Raw genomic sequence first — 26,500 nt, forward strand, 5'->3', positions numbered from 1 at the left:
AATTCAATTAGTGATTCTTGAGTCTTCATCATGGCACTCACTATAAACATCTCAGCATAATTAAAATGAGAGCATGGAAATGCAACAATAAATTACCATGAGGCTGCCACCAGACCTTCTTTGTATTTAGAATGTGTAGTCCAGCACTCATTTTATTGGTCACGTTGAGGATGGATTGATCTAGGTTTGACGTCAAGAAATTCACGCAGTTCATTTGTCAGTTTTCCAAGAATTGTCTCCATTGACAGGATGACTGATCTTCATTGGAAGTTTTTGGAATATGACACAATGACATGTCTGGGGACTATTTAAAAGTCAGCCCAACCAGGGAGAAACACATTCAAATACCAGGTCCTCGGCACAGTTCCATCAACCTACGGAGCAAAATGATGGATAAAGCCACTTCCGTTCATCTGTGCCTTGGGACATTAACTTTCTTGTTCATGATTTCTGCTCATTCAACTCAAGGGAAGCCTTATATATTGCAAGGTAAGCAAATATACAATGCAGTTTAATATTGTGCATCATCAGTGTATCATACATGGGGAATCCTAATGTTATTTGAAATGCATGCATATGTGTACAAGTGTAAACTAATGCAGCAAAAAATATTTTTACATAAATGTCAAAGAGCAATATGCCTAGAGCTTATTCAGTGAAGAATTGTTAAATACCAATGTTTAAGTAGAGTGTACGGCTATGGGATACTTGCACTTAAGATAAATACAAATGAACCTATCGTCATTACTTATTTAACTGTAATGTACTGGTCACTATCTCTGGAGAAATTCTACCACTTGAGACATTTTTATGACATATATATTATAAAACATTTAATTTACTGCAACGTTTCTTCATTGTTGGAAATGCATTTTCCTAATATCTGTTTGGGAAAATATAATTTAAAACTGGATATTTCTTAAGTCTGGGTAGTAGGTTAGTATTTTCCAGGTATCTATTTTCCAATCTTTCAACAAAGTACTCTCTTTCAAAACATGACTCAATTTATGTTAGTCTTGTAGCCATTTTCAGCCAGGCTCATTTCCATACTTCTTTAGGATTTAGGCAGCATATATAAGTCATGATATTCAGTCTGTACGATGTAGTTCACACTAGATGCCGTGCGAATTTACAGCTAATTTGCTGCAGATTCCGCACCGCATTAAAATCGCAACCCGTTCATGCTAACCAATTGTGGAGTGTATGTTAAGTTAACGAAACCCCAAAATCGGTCTGCAAAGTGTAGTGCGATTTGCAGAATCCGATCACATTGGTATGACCACCTATGCGATCTGATTCTGGTGCAGGCAAAAAAGGGTCCTGCGTGATTTTTTTGCGAATGCGGTGCATTTTGAGCCATACAAATCCATGGCTCAAACTACACCCCAGAGACACCGCATGTAATTTTCACAGGAAGCTGCTGCAGTTCCTGTGCGAATTACATGCGGTGTCCTGCACCGCATCAGTGTGAAGCCGGGCTTATAATTGATAAGACTGAACACCCTTTCAGCCTAGAGTTAAGGAACCAGGTGCACTGGTATACTACATTTTTAAATAAGATTTCTAGACACTCAATGATTAGTAACCTAGATGAGTGACGACAGAAAAAAAAAGTGGTGCATTGAGTCTGCAACTTTTTTATTATTTATTTTAATTTTTAATTATATATATTTTTTTACTTTTTTGTCTGAGTATAGATCTATGTTTGTCTCAGGCATGTTTAATCCACTTAATTTTGTCTGACTCATTACCTTTGCTTAAAGTCTATTCCATGCATCAACTATTCTTTTGATAAAAAAAAACATTCTAAGATTAGTTTTGAACTTACCTTCTGTTAGTTTAAGTTCATGCCTGCGTGTTCTTGATTTTGATTTCGTATTGCGAATACTACCTTGCTCAGCCTTATTCACACCCTTAATGTATTTATAGGTCTTCCTTTACCCTTTCTTTTCTTTCCTCCAGACTGTACATATTAGTTCCTGGAGTGTTATGATATGTTTTATCCCTCAGACCTTTCACTATTTTTGTTGCCTGTCTCTGGACTTGTTCTGTCTTATCAATATCTTTTTATGGGCGAGGACTGAACACTGGAGAGTGCAAAATCTGGTGCAGCTGTACATGGTAGCCAGTCAGCTTCTAAATTCAGCTTGTTCAATTAAGCTTTGATAAAAAAACCTGGAAGCTGATTTCTATGCAGAGCTGCACCAGATTTTGCACCCTCCAGTTTTAGTAAATCAACCCCAGTATTCTAAAGCAGTGGTCATCAACCCTGTCCTCAGGGCCAACTAACAGTTCAGGTTTCCAAGATAACTGATATACATCACAGGTGATATCATTTGCTGCTCAGTGATTGCAGTATTCTAGTCTGCATCTCCCCAAGGTAATACATAAAACCTGGCCTGTTTGTGGGCCCTGAGTACAGGGTTGATGACCACTGTTCTAAATGAGGTCTATTTAAAAATCTTTATAGAGCAGGGGTGCCTAACCTTTTTAAGAGCGAGGGCCACCTAAGTGACTTGGTAACCGGTTGCGGGCCACAATAAGCGAAGCAGGTGGATGACAGGTCCGTTTCCATTCCACATATGCATAGCGGACACGGGCACCTCTCAATCTACTCTACATCTGCCACTCCATAGCGGTAAATGGAGGGTCTGATTGGGTCGGACCAATCGCGTGAAATGGGCCCAAGGCTGCTTTCACATCGATGCAATGTGGTTTACCCACACCGCGGGTGCAGAGCAATGCACCTGTGGCTTTCCTGCAGGTCATAGACTTTTATTATATCCTGCAGGTGTAGTGCACTTTATGAAAGCGCACCAAACCTGTAGGCAATAACAGAAGTCTATGGCTTAGTGCAGGTAACCCGCAGGTGCACTACACTACACCTGCGGATCAGTTTGAAAGCAACCCAGTAACCACTGCAGAACAGATATGACCAGGGCTTTTTTTCTCAGAGAATAGGTGCAGGAACTCCCCCTTTCCGAGTCACCCATTTTATCTGCCTCTACCCACCTCAGTGCACCCTCTACCTACCTCCCATTACTGCCCTTTTAGAGAATACAGAACCAAGTATCGTTTTGTGGTGAAAAGTAATTAGTATGGAATTTGTTATTGATAGCAAGAAAAGCAGATCCCCTGTAGCCAGTAACAATAAAGCCCCCTCTAGCAACAATAGATCCCAACATTAACAATGGGCCACCTGAAACAAAATCCCCCGGCAGCCACAACAGAGCTCCTCACAGCCAGCATCAATAGACTCTCCAGCAGCCAGCAATAATAGTCCCCTCCCTCAACAGTAGATCTCTCCCAGCCATAACTGATCCCTCAGCGATATAAGCCCCACCCCCAGCAACAATAGGTCCCCCACCAGTAAGAATAGACCCTCCTGCAAAAATAGATCCCCTCCAGGTAGAATAGATCCCTCAGCAGCCAGCATCTATAGACCCTACAGCACACCCCAGCCCCCCTTACCATTACATACAGTCAGTACTGGAGGTGCCGTAACTGCGCTCCCCCTCATTCCCACTGAAAAAAAGCCCTGGATATGACCATATATATATATATATATATACACTGTGATTTTATTACTAAACTTACCTTTAATAACAGTCTTCCATTCAGGTATCGCTGGCTGTTGCTGTCCCAGGCAGAGTGCACTTGGTATCACTCTGCCTGTGACAGGATGCTATACAGGAAGCATCGGCTTATGCGGCCCTGCTCCGCAGTCGCTTGGTTCCTCTACCTTTATTCACAACACTGATGCTCTGGGATGGCAGGTCGGGAACCCACGATCTTGGCTTGCCAACCAACCATCCCAGAGCAGGAGGTCGCGTTCCACATCAGAGCGCTCCATGGGCCACATGTGGCCCCCAGTCACTGGTTGGGCACCCCTGATATAGATGAATCAGGACCTTCTTTCTCCTGCTGGTGGCCCCTCCAGAGATGAATCTATGTACTTTTCCCACTGCATGGACACACTTGGGTTGATTTACTAACACTGGAGAGTACACAGTCTGGTGCAGCTGTGCATGGTAGCCAATCAGCTTCTAACTTCAGCTTTGACAAAAAAAAAAATACTGGAAGCCGATTGGCTTCTATGCAAAGCTGCAGCAGATTTTGCACTCTCCAGTTTAAGTAAATCAACCCCACTGTTTGTTCAGTTTGCAATCACCTGAAAGAAGTACCCCCAATTTGTTTTCCTCTTTAGTTATGGCCAACACTGAACCACCAATTATGTACTACATCATTTAATCCTTTTTTCCCTAGGTGCGTTATTTTACAATTAGAAACACTGAACTGCACTGCAATGCCAAATCTTGTTCTATGGTACAGACACCTCCAGGGATATCACCCTATTTCACATTTTTGTGTCATCTGTAATAAGACATAGCTTACCCACCAAACCTTTAGTTAAATTACTCACAACAGATTAAATAGAACTGGTACCCAGTATAGAGTCTTCTGGTACACCACTAGTGATTGGTCTCTGTTCGAAACGAGCTCCATTTACAACCACACATTGATAGCTATCATACACACAATAGGGTTGATTTACTAAAACTGGAGAGTACAAAATCTGGTGCAGTTCTGCAAAGAAACCAATCAGCTTCCAGGTTTTATTGTCAAAGCTTAATTGAACAAGCGGAAGTTAGAAGTTGATTGGCTACCATGCACAGCTGCACCAGATTTTGCACTCTCCAGTTTTAGTAAATCAATCACACTCTGTTAATACCAGTTAGAAAAAAAAATACTTAATAGTCTGTAGTTATTGTAAACAGTCACACACAGGATACAGGCTAAATTGGGATTTGAAAATGTCATCCTGCATGCAGTAATTTAGCAACAGTTCGGTTATTCAGGAAAGTATCCAATGTGAAATGAGTAGTGGTTGCAGTTATCATTGTTGTTGCTGTTATTATTAAATGTAATGATGCTACTACTTAGCAATTTTATTGTCTTTTCTTTCTATAATAGCAATGTTTAGTAAAGACATTTACAAGCAATGATTTATTATTGAAATCAGTGCTTTTCCAAGAAGAGTTTGCAATTTAATTAGCCAATAGCTCTTTCTTAAATTAGCCTTTAAAAATTGTACATGTGCATATGTGCAGGCTTTGTGATCTCTGTACCCTTCACAAAACACTTATATTGTATTAGATAGTAGTTCCACTGGTGTGAGCACTGTTTTTTGACTATCTACAGTAATTCTACTTACTATTAAATGTTTTTCATTGAGTGGAGAACCCTATACATTTTATATGAGAATTCCGAAGGACTGAATATTTGTATTCCTATATAGAAAAAAAGCAAAGTTCAACTGGAAAATCACAGGGCATATACAGTATTATACTGTGTAAACTCAAAACCTATGTTTTCACTGCAGCTTGTCTTTAAAAAATTGTACAATTTTACATGTGTATGAAATTAACATACTATAATAACCACTAACAGTTTTTTTTTTAGTAAGGAGGTACACAGAGCAATAAGATGGGCAATCTGTAGTGACCCATAGTTATCAAGCAAAAGCCATACCCTTAAAGGTAAAGTGATTCCAGCTCGAACTGTAAGGGGTTAAAGCTCTTTGTGCATTCTCATTGCCTAATGCATGAGTTCGAAAATGCCATGTATAGACAAATAAAATTACTAGATATGCACTGTAAATGAAGAAACTTAACCATCAAAATAAAATGCTATCTATCGTTGTACTTATTTAAATGGTGAGCATTTACCTTCCTACTTATTGATATTTGTACTGCACATCCTTCTTGAGCTGTGTACCCCCTTACTGTATGTCACAAAGATAACCATTTTTTATCTTTATGTCATTAAAGTATTTCCCAGTATACTGTACCTTTGTATGTTCATAGATAATGAACTGTTTCCAGAGAAAGAAGATATAAATCACCAGGATATGCTATTGACACTTCTCCTCAACAAACACCTTCCACTGAGAAGACCTTCACATTTTGGTAAGAAGTTATGTGTCTACAATTAAGTTTAAATAATAGGGCCTACACAGTAACATTACAAACAGTAACAACATTATAAAGAAATTAAAATTTTGTATTTAAGATACTTGAATAAACCACCCTAGTAATGTAAATGTACTGGAGATGCGGCTTATGAAGGAGTTTTTTTTACAATCTAGCGAACAAGTGGGGGAAATGGCTTTTCTTTTTTTTTGGCTGAATTTGTCAAGTGAATCAGTTTGTACTTTGTCCACTTAAGACTACTCCCTATAATGTTAACTGTAGTCCCATTCTGCACATCAATTACACCATTTTTAGGTGTATACATTGCAGCTTCACTGAAAAAGCATTAGTGATGTTGGATTGATTTGTATAAATCTGTATGTGGTTTTGTGATAGACAATAAGCTGCAAGCAATCCACATTCTTTTTACATACATATTTGATTTATTTATATATTTTATTAGTGTCAAAATATATCTTGCTGAATTAATGTTAACAGGAACTATTCACTTTAGTCTATGCCATGGAATGTACATTGGGGTAATATTGGCAGGAACCAATTAACCTAATCATGTGTTTTGGAATGTGGAGAACCTACTATCACTTTAGTTCTTGACAGAAACAATACACATAGTCAGCGGAATTCATAAAAGGTGTTATGCGCTCTCTTTAGAATTTCATTGAGCCTTCCAACTACTATTGTCAGTGCTTGCAACGGATTCATGTACCTGTTGGGAACCGCTACAGGAGGTTTTTTTTTTACATGAGACGCCTGGCACTAAGGATTAACATTACTGAGCTCCCTTCTTGGTCTGTGTGCCTGTCGCACAGACAAACGCAAGGAACTTTGAGCGACTAGTTCTCCATCAGGTCTGCAATGTTTCTGATTGACAGGGAATGGCAGTGGGCGGATTCCATATCTACTATGGAATTCACACATTGCCGTTAATTAAAAGGGAGGTCGACTTAATGGGGAACTCTGAGAAACTAATTTTCCATCAGGTCCATGTGCCTTGTGATTGACAGCAGATGGCAATAGGTGGATTCTGCAGCCCTTAACTGGCAATGTAGAGGCTTTGAATCCACCCACTGCTATCAGCTGTCAATATCAAGGCAGGTGGACCTGATGTAAAACTAGTCTCTTAGGCTCGGTTCACACTGGGGCGACTTGGGATCGCCCCAAGTCGCCCCAAGTCGCTTTGCATTTAGATTACAATTGTAGTGAATTGAACCGTCTTAACTGACACTACTGAAGTCGCTCCGACTTCAAAAAAGGTTCCTGTACTACTTCTATCCGACTTGTAGGCGACTTGTACCCATTCAACTCAATGTAAGTCGCCTGCAAGTCGGATCTCTCAAGCGACTTTGCAGAGAAAACCCCTCCCTCCCCCCTCCCTCCCAGAGAGGTGATTGGCCACAGGCGAAGTCGCCTGTCATGGAGGCGACTTCAAGTCGCCTCGTAATTTGCCGAAGTCGCGCTGAAGTCGCGCTAAAGTCGCGCTGAAGCCGCGTTGAAGTCGCGGTACAAAGTCGCGCTAAAGTCGTGTTGCCCATGTGTGAACCGACCCTTAGCATCCCTATCAGGCTCTGTCTAAGTTCAGTTCAGCATTATTGGTTGCTATGATGCTGGCGGCCTCCTCCCTGGTAACCAGTGAAGCAAATACAGAACACAATAATAATGCTAAAACACAACACCACCCCAACAACACTCTGGCCTGTCTGTACACTGACTTAGGGTTGGTCTTATTGCCTCCAGTTTAATTTCATTGTCATTTTTAATTTTTTTTGCAGACATAGTGACACAATATGAAAGTAACGTGCATAAGAGCTATGTGGATCTGTTGTGCATGTTGGAACTGTTAATGAACCGGTTGCAAGGCTTGCATGAATTAGATGCAGGACTTTCTAATAGGCCAATACTGCCAGAAAAGTGTCAAATGTTTTATTGAATGGCCCCAGTTGTCTTTAGAGGGTACTGAAATAGGAGCCTAGCTCTGCTAAGCCACACTGATGACTATTTAAGTGGACCTTTTCAGGTCCTTGGCAGCTTCCTTTTAAAAAATGATCGCCTGACTCTTTTCCCCCAATACTTACATCTCTCTTGGAGAGGGGTATGTCAGAAGTCCTGTGATCTCTGCCTTATTTCCACTTTCCACTGGGACAGGTGCTGTGTAAGACTCTAATTAACTGTACAAGAAGAAGCAGCTTCACATTTGATTAATATGGATTTGGTCCTATGCTGTGGCTAATGGCTAACAGACTGAAGTGGAATTGGCCAGAGGATGCAGGAACTCTTGAGTGACCCTACTCCAGGAAAGATGTAAATGTCTGGATATTTGAAGTGCTATTTTTGAATGGAAGCTGCAAGGGGTACCAGTATACCTGTTTTTGATGCTAAGGCAACTTTAAGCCACTGTCCATTATATCTGACAACTATTACTGTGCAATTTTACAGAGATGGAGCTGGAGAGCAAGCTAGAGCAACTGGAACAGGTATGTGATCTAATTTCTTTAAGTCTCTTTAATTCCACACATGTATATATATATAGATATATATCTATATAGATATATATATAGATATATATCTATATATATAATTAACCACTTCAGCGCCAGAAAGGATTTACCCCCTGACTGGGAGTACAGAGAGATCGCTGTTCCTAATCACTAGGAACAGACATTTACACTGTACTCCCCTGACAGAACGGGATCTGCTTTGCTTACTTATCCCCATTCTGCCTCTCTGTGGAACGATAGCGGGAGGCCGGCGGATATCGCACGCATCAGCTCCGGCGCCGTTTTATCTATTACACAAAATGCCGTACGAGTACAGTGATTCACGCAATAGAGCTGCCCTGCCGCAGTATATTTGTGGTGGCTGGACCACCGTCCTAGGGTCTGGGGCATCCGCTCGTGCCGCCGGCGACCAACTTGGCTGTGATTGGACACACCGGGAGCTAATCAGCCGGTCCGGTGGACCCGATGTTCGCCGACACCTCACAATCATTCTGAGGAGAGGTAGAACGGCGATCTGCCTATGTAAACAAGGCAGACCGCTGTTCTGTAAGAGGGGAAGATGGAGATCTTGTGTTCCTGCTAAGCAGGAACATGGATCTCTATCTTCCCCCAGTCAAAGCATCCCCCACATAGTTAGAAAGAGCTCCTTAGGAGCACATTTAACCCTTTGATCACCCCTGATGTTAATCCCTTCCCTGCAAGTGCCAGTGCATTTTTTTAGCACTGATCACTGTATTGGTGTCACTGGCCCCCAAAAATTTTCACTTAGTGTCAGATTTGTCCACCGCAATGTCCTAGTCCTGCTAAAAATCGATGATGGCCACTATTACTAGTAAAAACAATAAAAAAAAATCCATAAATATATCCTATATTTTGTAGACACTATAACTTTTGCGCAAGATCAATCAATATACGCTTATTGAGATTTTTTTTAACCAAAAACATGTAGCAGAATACTGTACATATTGGCCTAAATGGCTGAATACATTTGATTTTTTACATTTTTTATTGGGTATGTTCTATAGCTGTTTTTTTTTCAAAATTGTCTGTCTGAAAAACTAATTTTCCATCAGGTCCATGTGCCTTGTGATTGACAGCAGATGGCAATAGGTGAATTCTGCAGCCCTTAACTGGCAATGTAGAGGCTTTGAATCCACCCACTGCTATCAGCTGTCAATATCAAGGCAGGTGGACCTGATGTAAAACTAGTCTCTTAGCATCCCTATCAGGCTCTGTCTCTGTCTAACATGTAGCAGAATACTGTACATATTGGCCTAAATGGATGAATAAATTAGATTTTTTAAATTTTTTTATTGGGTATGTTTTATAGCTGTTCTTTTTTCAAAATTGTCTGTATTTTTTTGTTTATAGTGCAAATGAAAAAAATGCAGAGGCAATCAAATACCACCAAAAGAAAGCTCTATTTGTGGGGAAAAAAGGACATCAATGTTTTTTGGTTACAGCTTTGCACGACAGCGCAATTGTCAGTTAAAGTAACGCAGTGCCATATTGCAAAAAATGGCCTGATCATGAAGGGGGGTAAACCTTCCAAGGCTGAAGTGGTTAAAGTGATACTAAACATGCACTATTTAATTTACATTGTCCCTTCTATTTCTGTATTTGGATGATGGCACTTTTATTATTTTAATGATTAAAAAAAAAAAAATCTAAATACCTTTTTCCTAATCGATATGCAGATACAGTTGTGCTCAAAAGTTTGCCCTGGCAGAAATTGTGAAATTGTGGCATTAATATTGAAAATATGACTGATCATGCCAAAAACTGTCTTTTAGTTAAGGATAGCAATCACATGAACCCATTTGTGATCACATAGTTTTTTGGATCCTTTTAAAATCCTAATGATAACAGAAATCACCCAAATGGCCCTGATAAAATGTTTACATACCCTGGAATGTTTGGCCTTGGTACAGACACAGAAGGTGGCACACAGGGGTTTAAATTGCAATTAGATGGTTATTTTCCCACATTTGTGGCTTTTTAAATCACAATTAGTGTCTGTGTATAAATAGCCAATGAGTTTGTTAGCTCTCACATGAGGAGGTAGAAAAGAACAGTCAAAAGACCTGCTTAACATGGTAATGAAACTTTACAAAGATGGAAAAAGATATAAAAAGATATCCAAAGCCTTGAATATGCCAGTCAGTACTGTTTAAGGAGCACAATATGATGATACTTGAACAAAAAAGAGCTGCATGGTCAAGTTGTCAGAAAAAAGCCTTTACTGTACAAGTTCCACAAAAAAGTCTGGTTACAATATTCCCAACAACACTTTGAGATGCCTCATTGGGCTTTTTTGTGGCATTAGCACAGTAAAGCCTTACTTCTGGCACCTCAACCACGCAGCTCCTCTTTTTTGTTCAAGTATCGTTGAATTGTACTCCTTAAAGTGGTTGTAAACCCTTACAGACCACTTTGTGCTACAAGTAAGTCTATAACAAGGCTTACCTGTAGCTACCCAGGATATCTCCTAAACCTGAATGGTTTAGGAGATATCCCCTGTATTTGCATGTGCCGACGTCATCAGCACATGTGCACTGACACAAACTGAAGCAATGGCACGTATATGCCATTGCTTCAGTGAGTGTGCCATTACAGTGCGCATGGGCGGGAGTGAAGTAATGGCGGCTCCAGCCAGTCAAAGCGCCGGAGCCACGATACCCAGAAGTAACCCCCGGGAGTGATGTTGGCTGCTGGAGCAGTGTACGGGCACCGCAACGAGGGCTTCGATCTCAGGTATTACATAATGAGCTAGTATGCTATGCATACTAGCTCATTATGCCTTTGTCTTGCAGGTGTTAGTTTTTTTTTTTTAAAGTGGGTTTACAACCCACTTTAAAAACAACCACACCATCTTTTTGGAGAGCAGCCTGTATTTCTCCTGCGGTTACCTGTGGGTTTTTCTTTGTATCCTGAGCAATTCTCCTGCCAGTTGTGGCTGCAATCTTTCTTGGTCTACCTGGCCTTGGCTTGGTATCCAAGAGCCCCTAATTTTCCACTTCTTAATAAGTGATTAAACAGTACTGACTGACATATTAAAGGCTTTGGATATTTTTTTATATCCTTTTCCATCTTTGTAAAGTTTCATTACCTTGTTACGCAGGTCTTTTGACTGTTCTTTTCTACCTCCTCATGGCTCAGTGTCTAGCCTGCTTAGTGCATCCATGTGAGAGCTAACAAACTCATTGACTATTTATACATAGGCACTAATTGTGATTTAAAAAGCCACAAATGGAAAATTGTGGGAAATTAACCTTTTAATTGCCATTTTAACCTGTGTGTCTGTACCAAGGCCAAACATTCCAGGGTTTGTAAACTTTTTATCAGGGCCATTTGGGTGATTTCTGTTATCATTATAATTTAAAATCGATCCAAAAAACTATGTAAAAAATGGCTGCAGGTGATCACTATCCTTAAACAAAAGACAGTTTTTTGGCTTGATCAGTCATATTTTCAATACCAATGCCAAAATCTCACAATTTCTGCCAGGGTATGCAAACTTTTGAGCACAACTGTATCACATGACCCAACTTATTTCCAGCTTGTCTGCAGGGAAACATAAGCAGGAGGAGCTTCTAGTCCTCTGTTGCTGGTCACATGTTCAAAATAAAACAAAACATCATATGGAATACAGAGTAAAAATACAGTAAATAATTATTATCAATAAACTGTTTTAAATCATCATACAAATGCAGTATATATTTGAAGTCAAATCTTTATTATATTTTTTGCAATAACATGGCGTGGGCATATTTCTGCCTGTTACAGGCTGTGTCACCCCCCTCCAGCCTGTGTCTTAGAATAAGAGGGAGGTAAAGCCTCCATCAAGCTACATATAATATCCTGCCCCCATTGTGTTTAGCTGGTTAGTGGGCATGGAGGAGGAGGGAGGGAGGGAGGGAGTGGACTGTCATTTACCAATGTGTATTTACACGCCCACATGTGTGAATCTATGGTCACATGGGCTGCTCAGATGTTATAGGGAGGAAATGCTCAGCATAGAAACTCGCGGAAAACTGAGCATGTGCAGAGTTACCAACACTGCTCTGCAAAACCATAGCTGAATTAGGGACATGGACAGAAGGGGGAGATAGAGAACAGCAGGATCAACCAGGTTTTTTTGCAGAATACAGAAAACAAATCTCATAGTGACTAAGTGAGTATGACCAGCATGCAATACACCATTTGTTAGTTTTTTCATGATGTGGGTTTAGTGACACTTAAAGTGAAGTAGGTCAGTGCTAGATATACTGAATATCTTACTATTGAAGTGTACTTGTTCTTTCAGGAACAGCTAAATTTAAAGAATATTGAACATTATTATATTATAAAGTTGACTAATGTACTACAGGAAATCTTTTTTTCAAGTAAATGGTGCCTGGACATGCAGTCGTTTACTAGTTAGACAAATACCATGTTTCTGCTTTTCTCTTAGGGTCCAGGCTAACTCTACCACAGATTTACTATAGGCACAGTCTTCTAGAATAATGCTGAACAGTTTCAAATATATAGCATCTGCTATAGTTTGATTATTTAAAAAAGTATCAAAACCACATCTGTTCTGGTGCTAATTTCTCACCAATGGTGGCATGAATATAAACAGCATGTTAGCTGGTTTCAATTAGATTTCTTTGCTGTCAATAGACCTAAGTGGCAATTGAAACTTTTGTTTCTAAAAAGTAGTGATTTCTCTGTTGCATTAATCTGACTTCCTACCCTTTCATTCAAGTATGATAGCTTTGCTTTAAAACAAACCTGTACTGAGATAAATATGCAGGCTACGATTACCGAACGTCTTCTGTCTGTGCTAGTTGCGTGGCTGTCTTTAATTGCAATACTTTATCAATTACTGTCTTGACCCAAGTATGCAGCAAGAGACATCAAAATGAAGTCTTAACTTGATCTAGGTCATAATTTCAGAAAGTATTAAATCTACTGGATCAGCATGACAGCCAGACAAATAGATTTTCAGAAGGATATGCTAGAAATGGCACCCTGCTCAATTTTTTATATACAGCAAGAATGTACATCTATTTAAAATAATTTATTTTTACCAAATGGCTACAGTACACGTGTCTTTTTGACACTTGGCATCTTGTCTTTATTATAAGGTGCTAGGTATATTTTCTTTCTACACTGCCACAATAATAGAGGTAATGTGCTTGAAATTAGTTTCCTATCTTGAATAAGAATAATTCATGACTGCATGTGAAAATTTAACTTTTTATTTTTTAATTACAAATAATTAAAAATGATGCAAAACAGATATAACACACATGAATAAAGCTGAAGCAATGTTTTCTTGACTCAGCTGGAAAAACTTAAAGAACAACTTTTGGAAGATAAAAGTGGAGATATGAGCTACACCATGGATAGGCTGTCACCATCACACCACACCAAACGAGGTAGGTTATATTACCAATTACTAAAGTAATTAGGGATGATTTACTGAACACGTAGAGAATGTTAACTAAAAATGTATTTCCACTTTTTAGTGATATTTCAGAAAAACCCACTATTCGTTTATATTGTGTTCCCCTTCACACAGCATGCCTAAATATTGTTTTTCAAAATATTTCTTACCTTTTACATGTTTCTTAGGAAGAGGTGTCATGGCTGACTAAAAGGTATTTTGAACAATGTTAGAGAGAGCTGGTCCCAAGTCTGTCCTTGTTAAAATGCAATGCAAGAAGCCCAGCCTACACGCCCTTTAACCCTTTGCCAGGACAGACAGGGGTTGATTTACTAAAACTGAAGAGTGCAAAATCTGGTGCAGCTGTGTATGGTAGCCAATCAGCTTCTAACTTCAGCTTGTTCAAGCTTTGACAAAGAAAACTGGAAGCCGATGTAGATGTTATCCCAATTTGGCAGCAAAAGTGGAAATACACTTTAAATAAGGTGAAACAATGGCTGATTTAATTACCCAACCATGTGCAAGGGAAATAAAAAAGAAAATATTTTTCTGGTGCAGCTGCGCATGGTAGCCAATCAGCTTCTAGTTTCAACTTGTTCAGTTAAGCCTTGGCAATAAAACCTGGAAGCTGATGGTTTCTATGCAGAGTTGCAGCAGATTTTGCAGTCTCTAGATTTAGTAAATAACCTTGTGTGATTATTTTAATCATCCAAACATGTGCAGTCAATAGTCCTGTTTTTTAGTTCCCTTGCGCATGATTGAGCATTCAAAGCAAATTCAAATTCACCTTTTTACTAGGATGAGTGAACATTTATTTTTTCCTCTCAATGCATTTTATAGTGATTCTGGCTATTTCTGAGCCAGTTTTAAAGGGTAAGTTCACCTTTTAGAGCATGTTACATCTATATTTAGAGATAGTCACAAACACAAAAACCTCCTGCGCTAAGGAGTGGGTCCACACAATGTAAATAGGCCATACTCCTATCCTGGCTGGTATGGATGCACCTCATCTCGCTGCCCTCTAAAGACTGGGGGAATCTGAACAACTGGAACCACAAAAAGAAAGAGAGGGCGCACAGACCTAGTGCATTATCCCAAAAACAATTGCTTTATTAATAAAAATGATAAGTACTCACAAGATATTAAATGTATCAAACTCATCACATAGTACAATGTCATCAGTGATGTTGTACTATGTGATGAGTTTGATACATTTGATATCTTGTGAATATTAGGCCTTATGCACTCTGGACCTTATATTAACGTTATAAAAACACCAGTAGCTTTGCAGTAAGTTTTTCAATGTTTTTCAACATTTTTGCAATAGCATTTTGTAGCGTTTTTATATGGTAATGGATCAAAAACGTTAAAAAACACAGGTGAGTCGCGTTTTAGAAGGTTTATCTGTGTTTTTAGGCGTTTTTGACATTAGAGCATTTTTACAGCTGAAAACACCTCTCAGAACCCCCTAGTTTTGTTTTTTTTTTTTCCAGACAAAAAACGCCCCAGCCAAAAACAGTTGATAACAGCCTATGTGTACATGGACACATAGGATAAGATGCTGGAGAGTTTATTGACTGTAGAAAAAACTTCGGAAGCCAAAAACAGCAGCTGTAAAAATGCCCAAAAATGTTCAGTATGCATGAGGCCTAATACTTACCATACTTATTAATAAAGCAATGGTTTTGGGATAATGCACTAGGTCTGTGCACCCTCTCTTTCCTTTTTTGGTTCTAGACATCCATATTTAGGGCGTAACATGTAGCATTCTCCAGAGCTGCCCCCGCCCCCCACCTCCCTGTGACAGCGGTCAGGGGATCCTCTCTCTGTACCTGCTGTCACATTTTGAAAACAGCACGGCTGTGCAGGGCACCGCTTGCACAGCTGTGTCATTCACTGACAGGAATCTGAAAATGATAAAACTACAAGTCCTGTCTTCCACCTCAGCAGACGACTTTTAGTTCTCAATAGACAGCGAGCGTGCCGATCAGTATTCACATGCGGCTGCAATGTTCTGCAAGCTCCTGTGAAATTTCCCGCAAAAATATATGCATTTATTTATTTTTTTTAAAAGTGAACGTATCCTTTAAATAGCCTAGCGTCACCACATTGATCTTTACCACACCTAAACATTTTTTTTAGGTTAGACCTCCGCAGGAACATATGCATTTATATTTTCATGGTTCAAATCTTTGCTTTTTATTGTGCAGTATTTTATTCATTCCTTAATTTTTTTCTTCTTTCTGCCAGCTTGTTTTTGGAAATACTGTGTTTGAAGAAGCCACATCAAACGAGGACATAATCATTTCAATTTTTATTGAAGCTTTGGAATATAAACCAAATTAACTTTAGCAAAAACAGAAACTGTGAAGTTATATTTTTATGCAACGTTTGTAATTTATTTGTGTGTTTTGGTGTTCATCTCAATGGAAAGCTGTACATAATCTATGGAGTTTTCAATTCCCTGGAGATTCATGAGTTCACAATGCATTAAATTTAATGCTTTTTTTTTGTCTCATTGGATGTGTCAAAATGAATTTATTGCTGTATTTTCAGACATTGCCTGTCATCGTGAAATATCTTTATTACACACCTATGTCTTTTATTTCTTTAAGTATCAGTTGCTGATAAAAAAAACTATTTTTTGCATTCATTGAATAAAATTCTATTCATTATATATATGATATCTGAATAGTCCTTATATTTCTAAAGTTGGTATATGAAAATTTACCAAGAAGCCTTTGCCACCCTGTGGTACAGTATTCTTTTTAGTCCCTAATGGGGACACAGGCATCAATAAATATAAAACATGGGTTCTACCATTTCCACGTTCTATCCAAAGCTAAGAAAAAAGTTTTATTTTTAGAAATACTTTAGTTACAGCTACAATGTACATTAATGTAGATTTTTTTTACCTTTTTGAACAATATACTTTTTACTCTTTTACAATAATTTTGTTATCCCACCCGGTTAGATTTTCTAGCTCAGCATACCACAGTTCCAACACAGTAGGACATTTTCTTAATGAGACCCTGTCACCAAACCAGTTCTTTCAACAAAAATACAGTTTTTTTAATGATAAAATCCTACCTTGTGTAGATATCCAAAACCCAAGGTTTGCTGCTGGGTGCCGTTTTCTTAGCAGCCCTCAGTGCTGTCACTTAAAGCGGGGTTCCACTCAAATTTTTAACTTAATCTTACCCCCTTCAGTTAATTGCAAAGATGTTCAAATGCCGCGCAAATTTTTTTTTTATTGCTGTAATTACCTTTATATTGTACTTTATTGTGGCACTTCCTGTCTCTCCTCCCATGGGAGTAGGCGTGTTTATTGCCTTTCCCCGGTGCTGCACTGTCTCCTGGGAGCTTAGTTTCAGGCTCCCCAAGATTCGGTGCGGAAACAATGATCATGCGTGTGGAAAAGCTGTGAATGAACAGCATTCACCGCATCCAGGAAATCAATGCTTGTGGGCTTCACATGCCCACAAGCAAGATGGAAACAGCCAGCATCACATTTTTTAAGTTATTCTTCAGTACGAAAACAGACAGAGGCGGAAATATTACACCCAAACTGTGAGTATTATTTTGGGGTTAGCAAAGTGTCTCAATGACTTAAAAAAAAAAAAAAAAGATTGGTCGCCGGACTCCCGCTTTAAGTGACATACTATAGTATTCCCCTTCACTCCTCCCCCGGCTGCTAAATTAAAGGTTATGTGGGGAGGTTAAGCAAGCACACAGAGTAATTAGACTCTCCCAGAAGAGGCAAAGGAAATGACATGCCAGGAGGGAGGAAAATGTGCTGGAAAATTGATTCACCTGGGGTAGTCAATTTTTTTTAGCAAGTTCAAAGGCACATTGTAAGTATTAAAAAAAATTATGGAAATAAAACTGCCTGTTATTTATTTTTACTTGATTTTTTCTGTATTTGTGCCTGCAATCCTTTTACGTTGGTGACAGGGTCACTATAAGTTAATTGTAAAGATGAAGCTATGCCCCTAGCTGTCCAATTTTTACTATGTAGCACTGGGGTTTTAAAGATCATGTGTAGTATCTCTTCTTATCAGTGTCCAGTAGGGGTGCTCAGCCATCATTCTAGCCTTTTGGCTGGGATGGCCAGCTTTATATTGGTATGATGGTGGTCCTTAGGGCCCTCCTTGAGGTTAAAAAACCAAATTAAGTGCCCACTGGGTCAGGAGTATTTCCCTGGTGTGGAGGGTTCCGAGGGGCCCATTGCCTCCTGATTTGAGCGGTGCTACCTGGTCTAGCCAGGGGCTGGGAAGGCAGAGAGCCTGCATTGTTAACCACCTCCGGAAAGGGGTGGCCCAGGGGTGCTCTGAATAATGGGAGGTAAGGTGGGGGTCTTTGGGTCTACCCTTAAAGCGGGGGTCCACCTAAACCGCAAAAAAAAAAAATATTAAAAGCCAGCAGCTACAAATACTGCAGCTGCTGACTTTACATGGCCACTTACCTGTCCCAGGGTCCAGCGATGTCGGCAGGGGACGCCGAGAACCCGCTCGGTTCTCGGCAGCTGCCGCCGCCATCCTAGGTGAGGGAATCAGGAAGTGAAGCATTGCGGCTTCACTTCCCGGTTCCCTACTGCGCATGTGCGAGTCGCGCTGCGCGCCCCAAGTGGTCCCCGCTCTCTCCTGGGAGCTGTGTGATTCCCAGGAGACAGCGCGGAGGGACGGGAAGTGTCGTAGACTCCCATGGGAGTCTATGCCGGAAGTGGGTGCAAATACCTGTCTTAGACAGGTATCTGCACCCCCCTCCCCCCTGAAAGGTGCCAAATGTGACACCGGAGTGGGGGGGGGGTTCCGAAAAGTGGAAGTTCCATTTTTGTGTGGAACTCCGCTTTAAGTCTAGGAGAAGGATGTGTCCAGTAGGGGTGCTCAGCCATCATTCTAGCCTGGACTTTAGGGGGGGGGGTCTGTTGGGCTTTTTGTCTAGGTGGACATCAGTGTGCCTTGCCCCTGTCAGAAGTCTTGCACCCTGAGGGGTTAGAGCAGGGTCCTTCCCCTTTGGGAGGGGATCATATGATATACTCTAAGTGCACTTTTTTGTTTTGTGCATTGTACCGGGGCGGGGGGCTCATAAAAAAAAAAAAAATTGGGATTTTATTTTAGCTCTTATCTAAGGAGGGGTAGATTTTCAGTACTGCACACTCATACAAGGAAAAAACAGAACAAGGTAACAACATTTCTTGTAAGATAAGTTTATTTGTACAAAATTTATTGAGGATTTTAACAAGACTGACAAAAGGCAGGGGTGCATACATTACATTTTTCTACATACATTATAACTGTGTAAAAGTAATGAAACAACAATGCTCCTTTATTAGGTTTTTTTAAAACAAATGACAAAACTGGCATTACTATAATTGTGTTTTAAAGAGAAATATTTAAATTTAAACCAAATTTGTCAGTAAGAAAAAGTGGTCTAACAAACATGATTGGCTAATATCAGGCACCATTCATAAGTACATCCAGCACCACCTTACATTCAAAGAAAAATATAAATGTGTACTCTAAAATCCTAGGAACCAAGGCAAATACCATATGTAAATACAAATTTGTCTCTCCTCCACATCCCACAATGCAATATGCAGTGACTTAATGAAAGGTGTGACATAAAATGACATGAGTTTGCCAAAGCATTTCATATACAGCACATGCGAGGGGTTCTTTGTTGTGCTCCAGAGCTTTATACAGAAAAAAGCTGTGTGCAGACAGGGTCAGGCTGAGATCGAGGCAAAAGAAGCTTCTGCTAGGGTGCTGAGGAAAGAGGGGGCGCACCGGGGTGGGAGCCTCTCCTGCCTCTGCCAGCAATTAGAGGGACCCTGTGTCAAGCTGTCAAACTGACAATGGGGTAGTGCAATTTGCAGGGCTCGGTTGTCAGTTTTACAGTCCAGTCGAGCTCCATGGCTATGAGCAATGACAATGCCTCCTTATTAATGAAGGCTGTAAACCTCGTTTAACCTTTTTGTCCATGTCATCAGTTACTTTTTATTGCACTGCATTACAGAAGCACACAGTATTAAAAAATGTTTTATTAACTTGGAAATAACTTCAACAAACTATGTAGTAGGAGCATAATCATACTGAGTTTATAATAGAGACAAATAACAGGATAACATTTACATTTTTGATGAGTTATAAGCTACCTTGGTTCCTAGAAGGAAGAACACATTTGCTGTTTTCATTATGAATAAATTATACTGATTAAAAGGACAGGCAACTGTGGCCCTCCAGCTGTTGCAGAACTACAAGTCCCATCATGCCTTTGCCTCTTGGAGTCATGCTTGGAATTGTCAGTTTTGCATCCCTATCCCATGAGGTCTTCTATGGAACAAAATGTGACAACATTAGGACCGGCTGCTGAACATGCAAATAATTTTAGGGCTGATATACATACATTTTCTTACTGACAAGTTTACTTTTGTTCAGATAACAAATGCCCTACCCAGTCCAACAGTTGTCAATGTGGCAGTTAAAGTTGAAGAAATTAACTTAAAAATAATTTGGATACCGTACCATGATCCATTTCTAAACCCAATTTTCTAAACCAGAATGAACCTAACATTTGAAAAAAAAATCCCAACATTGGATTACTATAATGCATTGGTTTATATTTATGCTCCCCAATGTTTCACTTAATATTGTTTAATAGTTAAAAATAGGTATCTTACCAGAAAATCACCAATTTACAATTTTTTTATTCACCCAAATCTTTAAGGCTGGGTTCACACCCATTTTGACAGGCTCTCTATGGAGCCGGTTCACATATCTCCGCAGCAGGTCAAGAGCGTTTTGCAAAAAAAATGCTGTGCGTCTTTTGGTCCGTTTCAGGTCCGAATTCAGCCCAAAATTCGGGCTGAAATCGGACCTGAAACGGTGAACCAACACGCACCAGACCCCTGCTGTGAGCCGCATGTGGTGAACCCAGCCTTAATGAAGTTCTTTTTGAACACTTTGCAGGACAAAATATTCAGTTGAGTAAATAAATTTGCCACCTACTCTCTGATTTGCAAACTTATCCTTCCACCGATCATATACAATCTAGATTTATAATTAAACAAGGTTCTGCAATTTTACCAGTAGCAGATTAATAGGTATTTTCCTGTACTTGCAGCATTGGGGAAATGTGCATCTACTGCAGAGATGTACTGCATTTTTTTTTTTTTTTGCTGAGACATGCACGTTAAAAGAGGAGTATGGTCAATGCTTTCTTTGCCATATTTCTCTTGTGAGTTACAGGATTGCACTTACTTGCACTCTCCTGTGACCCAGAATCAACCGAGTGCGAGCTAAAGCCCACTCCAGGCTCTGGAAGGATTCCGACCATGGTGTCAGGATCCAACCAGATACCTGATCTGCCGCTGGCTCAGCCTCTCAATGCGCGGCTAGGGGCCGGAGTCATTCTTTCCCCCTTCCCAGCCTGGCACTCCAGTGAGTGCTGGAGGGGCAGGGCAGAGCAGAGAGCGGCAACTGACAGTGCTGACCGAGAACTGAACGATCAACGGTCATGTGATGTTTCAGTTCACGGGTTTAGACCTGGCAGGGGACAGCTGCAGCATTACACCACTGCTGCAGCAAGGAGGTGGGTATGTATGTTAGTTTTTTTAACAACCCCAAACTTTGCCTTTAAGCAGTGTGTTTGGAAACCAATGCATTAATGTAAAGATGGAATTTTCCAATCCGTTTTTGTCTGAGCTGATAAAAGTGTTAATTTTGCTAAATATCGCAGGAATCACAGACATGCCACATTCATATCTGTCACTGTGAAATGACATTGCTCCACAATGCGCCTGTATCATTCCTTCTGACTAGCTGTCAAAGCCAGAACAGAAGACAGCCTTCTGTCTGTGTAAATACCAATCTAAAAAAATTGTTACATACATCAAAAGTAGTGGTTACACACTAATTATATATCTGTTATCTAACATTCTGTAAGAATGAGTGTCTACAATAACAATAATAACTACAACTATTTGTGTTTCATTCCTAATAGGGAACAAGTATTCAGATATGTTGTACAAAAGTTAAGTTTATTAGACAAAAAATAGAGAAAACTTTTCAACTATCTTAAAGAAAAGAGAGCTGCAAAAGTAACACAGGTACAGACTACCTAACAAAGTCTTATATAGGCATACCCCACTTTTAAGCACACAATGGGGTTTATTTACTAAAGCTGGAAAGTGCAAAATCAGGCTCACTTCTGCATAGAAACCAATGAGCTTTTAACCCCACCTTGTTCAATTAAGCTTTGGTAATAAAACCTGAAGGTCCATTGGTTTCTATGCAGAAGTGAGCCTGATTTTGCACTTTCCAGCTTTAGTAAATAAACCCCATTGTGTACTTAAAAGTGGGGTATGCCTGTAATATATTTAGTGGCTCATTCACACCAGCAGCTGTGCTGAAAGCATGGCTGCTGGTATGTACTGGAAGGAAACCCTGACGATGGGCCAATCCTGGTTAGAACTTTATTGAAATGCCACAACATTTCTTTCAGTTCTATTAGCCACAGTGCGGTGCGATGTGGTGGACTGTGTTGGACCATGCTGAGCTAAAAAAAGTAATATTTGCATTTTTTTCAGCACATACACAATGCGGCGGTGTGCACTGGCCTCATATGTAAACAAGGTGTTTTGCCTTGACCTGCATGGGACCGTGCACAGGGCCTCCCAGCACAGTCCCAACACACCTAAGGTGATCAAGCCCCAAAACTGCCAATACTAATCCCTCCAATGATCAACAACCAATATGAACCAAACAGGCAAACATCAGAGGCTCTTCACTATGCAACCAAGATGACCAGATATAGCTGACCACTAAATATAGATCACAAATATGTATGTAAGAATTCATCAAAATGAAAAATGGTTCAAGCAGAATTATACATTTGACTCTACACAGATGACTTCCTACAAGCATTTTCAAAGAATAACAATTTATTCTGTTCTTTATGAATGTGAAAAATTTAGCTATGTGTCAAATGTGAATGCAAAGGAAATCACCTCAGAATGAATGAGGCTGGGTTCACACCATTGCTGCATGTGGTTCCCAGCAAGGGTCCAGTGCGCCCTGGTTCACCGTTTCAGGTCCAATTTCAGCCCAAATTTTGGCTGAATTTGGACCTGAAATGGACCAAAAGACGCACAGGGCTCCTGTGCAAATTCGCAGTGGAGCCACAGCGGAGATATGTGAACCAGCTCCATAGGGAGCCAGTCAAAATCTCCTGTTATGCGAATTGGATGCGGAGAACCCACATCCAATTCACAATGGTGTGAACCCAGCCTAAAGGCAAAAGTGCAATTGTATTTGAGGATTTTTTGGAATGTTTCTGTGGACATGTAACAACCATTTATTGTTACAGCACTAATCTATTTTAAGCCCCTCACTGTAGCAATTTATCAATCAGGAAATTGGGGATAATAGCAAGAGCTACTGGATTGGCTAACAAAGCCATAGGGGTCATTTATAAAGTGCTGTGGGTCTTTTTTTTTTTTTACTGTGCAGTCATCATATACCATTGTTCCATACAAAACTCCACAATAATCAATCCATGTAGCTAACAGATCATCTCGTCTAAAATGATTTACAGTATATTATATGGTGTGAAGATTATTTTTCAGCTGAATTTAAATAGTGTGTAACTTTAGATATGTGTACATTAACTTTCTGGCATTTCCAAGATAATTAGTTAAGCGTGGGGTTTACAGCACCATATTTACAAGTGCTACAACAAGAAAATGTCAAAGCAAAAATGTAAGGTCATCAAGGTAAAAAGGATTAAAAAAAAAAACTTAATTTACAGTAATAATGTGAGAAAACATTAACTGAGCAGGACAGTACAAACAATTTAGCAGGATGAGTACATGAATAAAACCAGTGACTTGAGTTGTCACATAGGTCCCATATGCAAAATGAAAGCATAACACAGTGTATAAAATATCAGTGTGGTCCAGCCACTCTACATGCATAGTAGCCATCCTCGTTTCTAATTTATAGTATTCTAAAGAAAAAAAATGTCATGCATAAACCATTTAATGCAGACAAAAATCCCTATATGAATGAATAGGCCTCATCAATGATAGTATTTCCATAAAAAAACTAACTTAATTTACCTTTTTTTTCATAGGATTGCTACACGCCCCTTTTTTATGCCCCACAGCCTTTTCAGCAAAAAAAGATCCACTTAGGCCTGATTCACACCTATGCATTTTTAGTGCTTTTTACAGATTTGCACTACAGTCCATTCAACATGGTTTCCTATGGAACATGTTCTGTAGTGCAAATCTGCCAACTGCAAAAAGCACTAAAAATGCATAGGTGTGAATCAGGCCTAAAGGGAGCTTTCCCTGGAAAAGCTGTGTGCAGCTGGGCAGGGCAGCAAAACAAAGATCACTGGACTGAAGAGGAAAGTAAGTATTTGAACTGGCTGTCTGCACTCAGGGGGAGGTAGGAACGTTTTAAAGGAATGTTGTATCAAAGGTACAGTTGTCCTTTAAAGCCTAATTCCAGACATCATTTTTTTGATTAGGTGGGGAAGAGTTAAAATTTGTCAGTTTTTTTCTTCCCAGTTTGTATCCCTATTATGAAGATTTTCCCTCACTTCCTGTCATTGTGGTGGCTGTATAAGAAATGTGGGGTGTGAGCATCTTAGGGACAGTAAGGCACAGACAACAATAAAGAACACTGTAATGAAAATTCATTGTAAGGGCCTTTGAACGGCCATACATTGATTGAAATTCGGCCGGGCCAGCAGGAACACGCCAAATTTTTTTATCAGCGTGGCTCCCTGTTTAACAAAAGTCAATTGTTTAACCCATTCCCTGGCAGAACCATTTTTGCACACATATTTAAAAAATAATTTTAGGCCTGAAGATTGCATAAAACCCCCATACATTATATATTTTCTGAAAGCAGACACCCAACAGAATAAAATTGTCATAGTTCCAATTTTTTATGTTACGCGATATAAGTGCACCGGTTTGGGAAACAAAAAGTTTCAGTAAAGATGTTAATTTTAGGGCACACAAATGCAATACATAGCCCACTTTTTGGTAACATATTAAAGATTAGTTTTTGCTGAATAAACAGATACCTAGCATGTCAAACTTTAAAATTGTATGCACCCGTGAAATAGCAACAAACTTAAATACCTTATATTTTCCATAGGCGACATTTATAAGCCCCTATAGTTCATCAGTTTAGAATTACCCAGAAGCTAGAATTATTGCTCTCACTCCGGCGTGTACGGCGATACGTAACACGTGCAGCGCAATCAATGTTTCCATGTGTAGGTGCCACCAAAACATGCATTTGCATTTTTGTTCATAAATGCGCGTATGTTGGGGCTGGTCTCAAACATTTTTTGTGGGGGGGTGGGGTGGGGGTCATTTTAAGTGCTTGGGTGGAATTTTGTACTTATTAAAAAAAAAAAATTACGTAACTTTTTTTCATCACATAGGGACAAAATGTCCCCTTTGTGATGATTTTTTGGTGACAGGTTCTCTTTAATGAGACACCAGGGGTCTAAAAGACATGTGATGTCTCACCTGTCCTCTAATGAGACAGATCATACAGGCTGGGAAAGTGACAGGGGGGCCCGGAAATTATGTTTTTACACGTCGCTTGCGGGTCAGCAAGAAAGAGTAGAGCAGACGGATGTCTGCTTGGCTCCCTACCTTCTACTTGGTGGCAACCACCATGTCAGTCCTAAGTGTGCCGACGGGCTCATGGAGCCTAAGATACATGGTGGGGGTGCGCACGGCAGATGGCAGCCATTACCAGGGGTGTGTAGAAGTGATCAGGCAGCTGCAGAGCTGCCGGATTGCTTCCATCTGACAACCAGCATTCAGCTTGTCAGATATAGACACAATCCCGGTGGGAGCAGCCACTGGGAGTGTGTTTAAACCCCCCGCTGTCAGGTCCATATGACATTAATCTGGCAGTAAAAGGGTTTTTAATCGACTTTTCTTGAAGAGACACGTTGGAAAATTTTCAGGCAATCACGACTTCAGCCAATCAGCTGCAGCTGCTGAACAGTGTACCCTGACTGCGGTGGGTGCCACTATTAGAATACAATGTCTTGGCGGGGGGATTTCTCCATCCACTATGTTTTTGTGGATGGAGGAATCAGTTAAATTTTTTTTTGTTTTAAAAACTAACCTTGATTGACCAGCTTTAGGTCAGCTGGCTTAGAAGGGCCAATGAATCAGGGCTTTGTTATGGGCTAACTGTTGTAGGGAAAGCTGACAAACTGCATAGGGAGAGTTTCAGTCACTGTACTTTAATTCTAAGACTGGGTTCACACTTATGCGAATGGGATGTGGGTTCCAATTTGCATTACAGGAAACTGAACGGCTCTCAATGGAGCTGGTTCACACATCTCTGGGATGGCCGCAGAGCGCACTGCAAGAAGAGTCTTGTGTGTCTTTGGATCCATTTCAGGTCCGAATTCAGGCAAAAATTCGGACCTAATTCGGACTTGAAATGGTGAACAGGGAAGCACTGGGCCTCCTGCTGCGAGCCGCTTCACAGATAGTGTGAACCTAGCCTGATTGCTAGCTCTTTAAGCAGTCA

The 26,500-nt window shown here is 40.1% G+C and overlaps 1 protein-coding gene across 1 annotated transcript; it reads left to right on the forward strand.

Annotated features, from left to right (window-relative positions):
• Positions 1-293: 293 nt before the first annotated feature.
• UTS2B (urotensin 2B) lies at positions 294-16,532 on the forward strand. The gene is made up of 5 exons (XM_073629099.1): positions 294-489; positions 5,868-5,969; positions 8,427-8,464; positions 13,818-13,911; positions 16,170-16,532. Exons 1-5 carry the CDS (start codon positions 294-296, stop codon positions 16,193-16,195), a joined length of 456 nt encoding a protein of 151 aa, XP_073485200.1. The 3' UTR covers positions 16,196-16,532.
• The last annotated feature ends 9,968 nt before the right edge of the window (positions 16,533-26,500 follow it).

Source organism: Aquarana catesbeiana, linkage group LG04 (assembly GCF_042186555.1).
Source record: "Aquarana catesbeiana isolate 2022-GZ linkage group LG04, ASM4218655v1, whole genome shotgun sequence".
Classification (NCBI taxonomy): domain Eukaryota; kingdom Metazoa; phylum Chordata; class Amphibia; order Anura; family Ranidae; genus Aquarana; species Aquarana catesbeiana.

Excerpts from the sequence above, each read along its gene's own strand:
- UTS2B (XM_073629099.1), top strand. The coding sequence starts at position 294 with ATGTCTGGGGACTATTTAAAAGTCAGCCCAACCAGGGAGAAACACATT. Across the intron at positions 490-5,867 it reads GAAGCCTTATATATTGCAAG|ATAATGAACTGTTTCCAGAG; the intron begins GTAAGCAAATAT and ends GTATGTTCATAG. Across the intron at positions 5,970-8,426 it reads GAGAAGACCTTCACATTTTG|AGATGGAGCTGGAGAGCAAG; the intron begins GTAAGAAGTTAT and ends GCAATTTTACAG.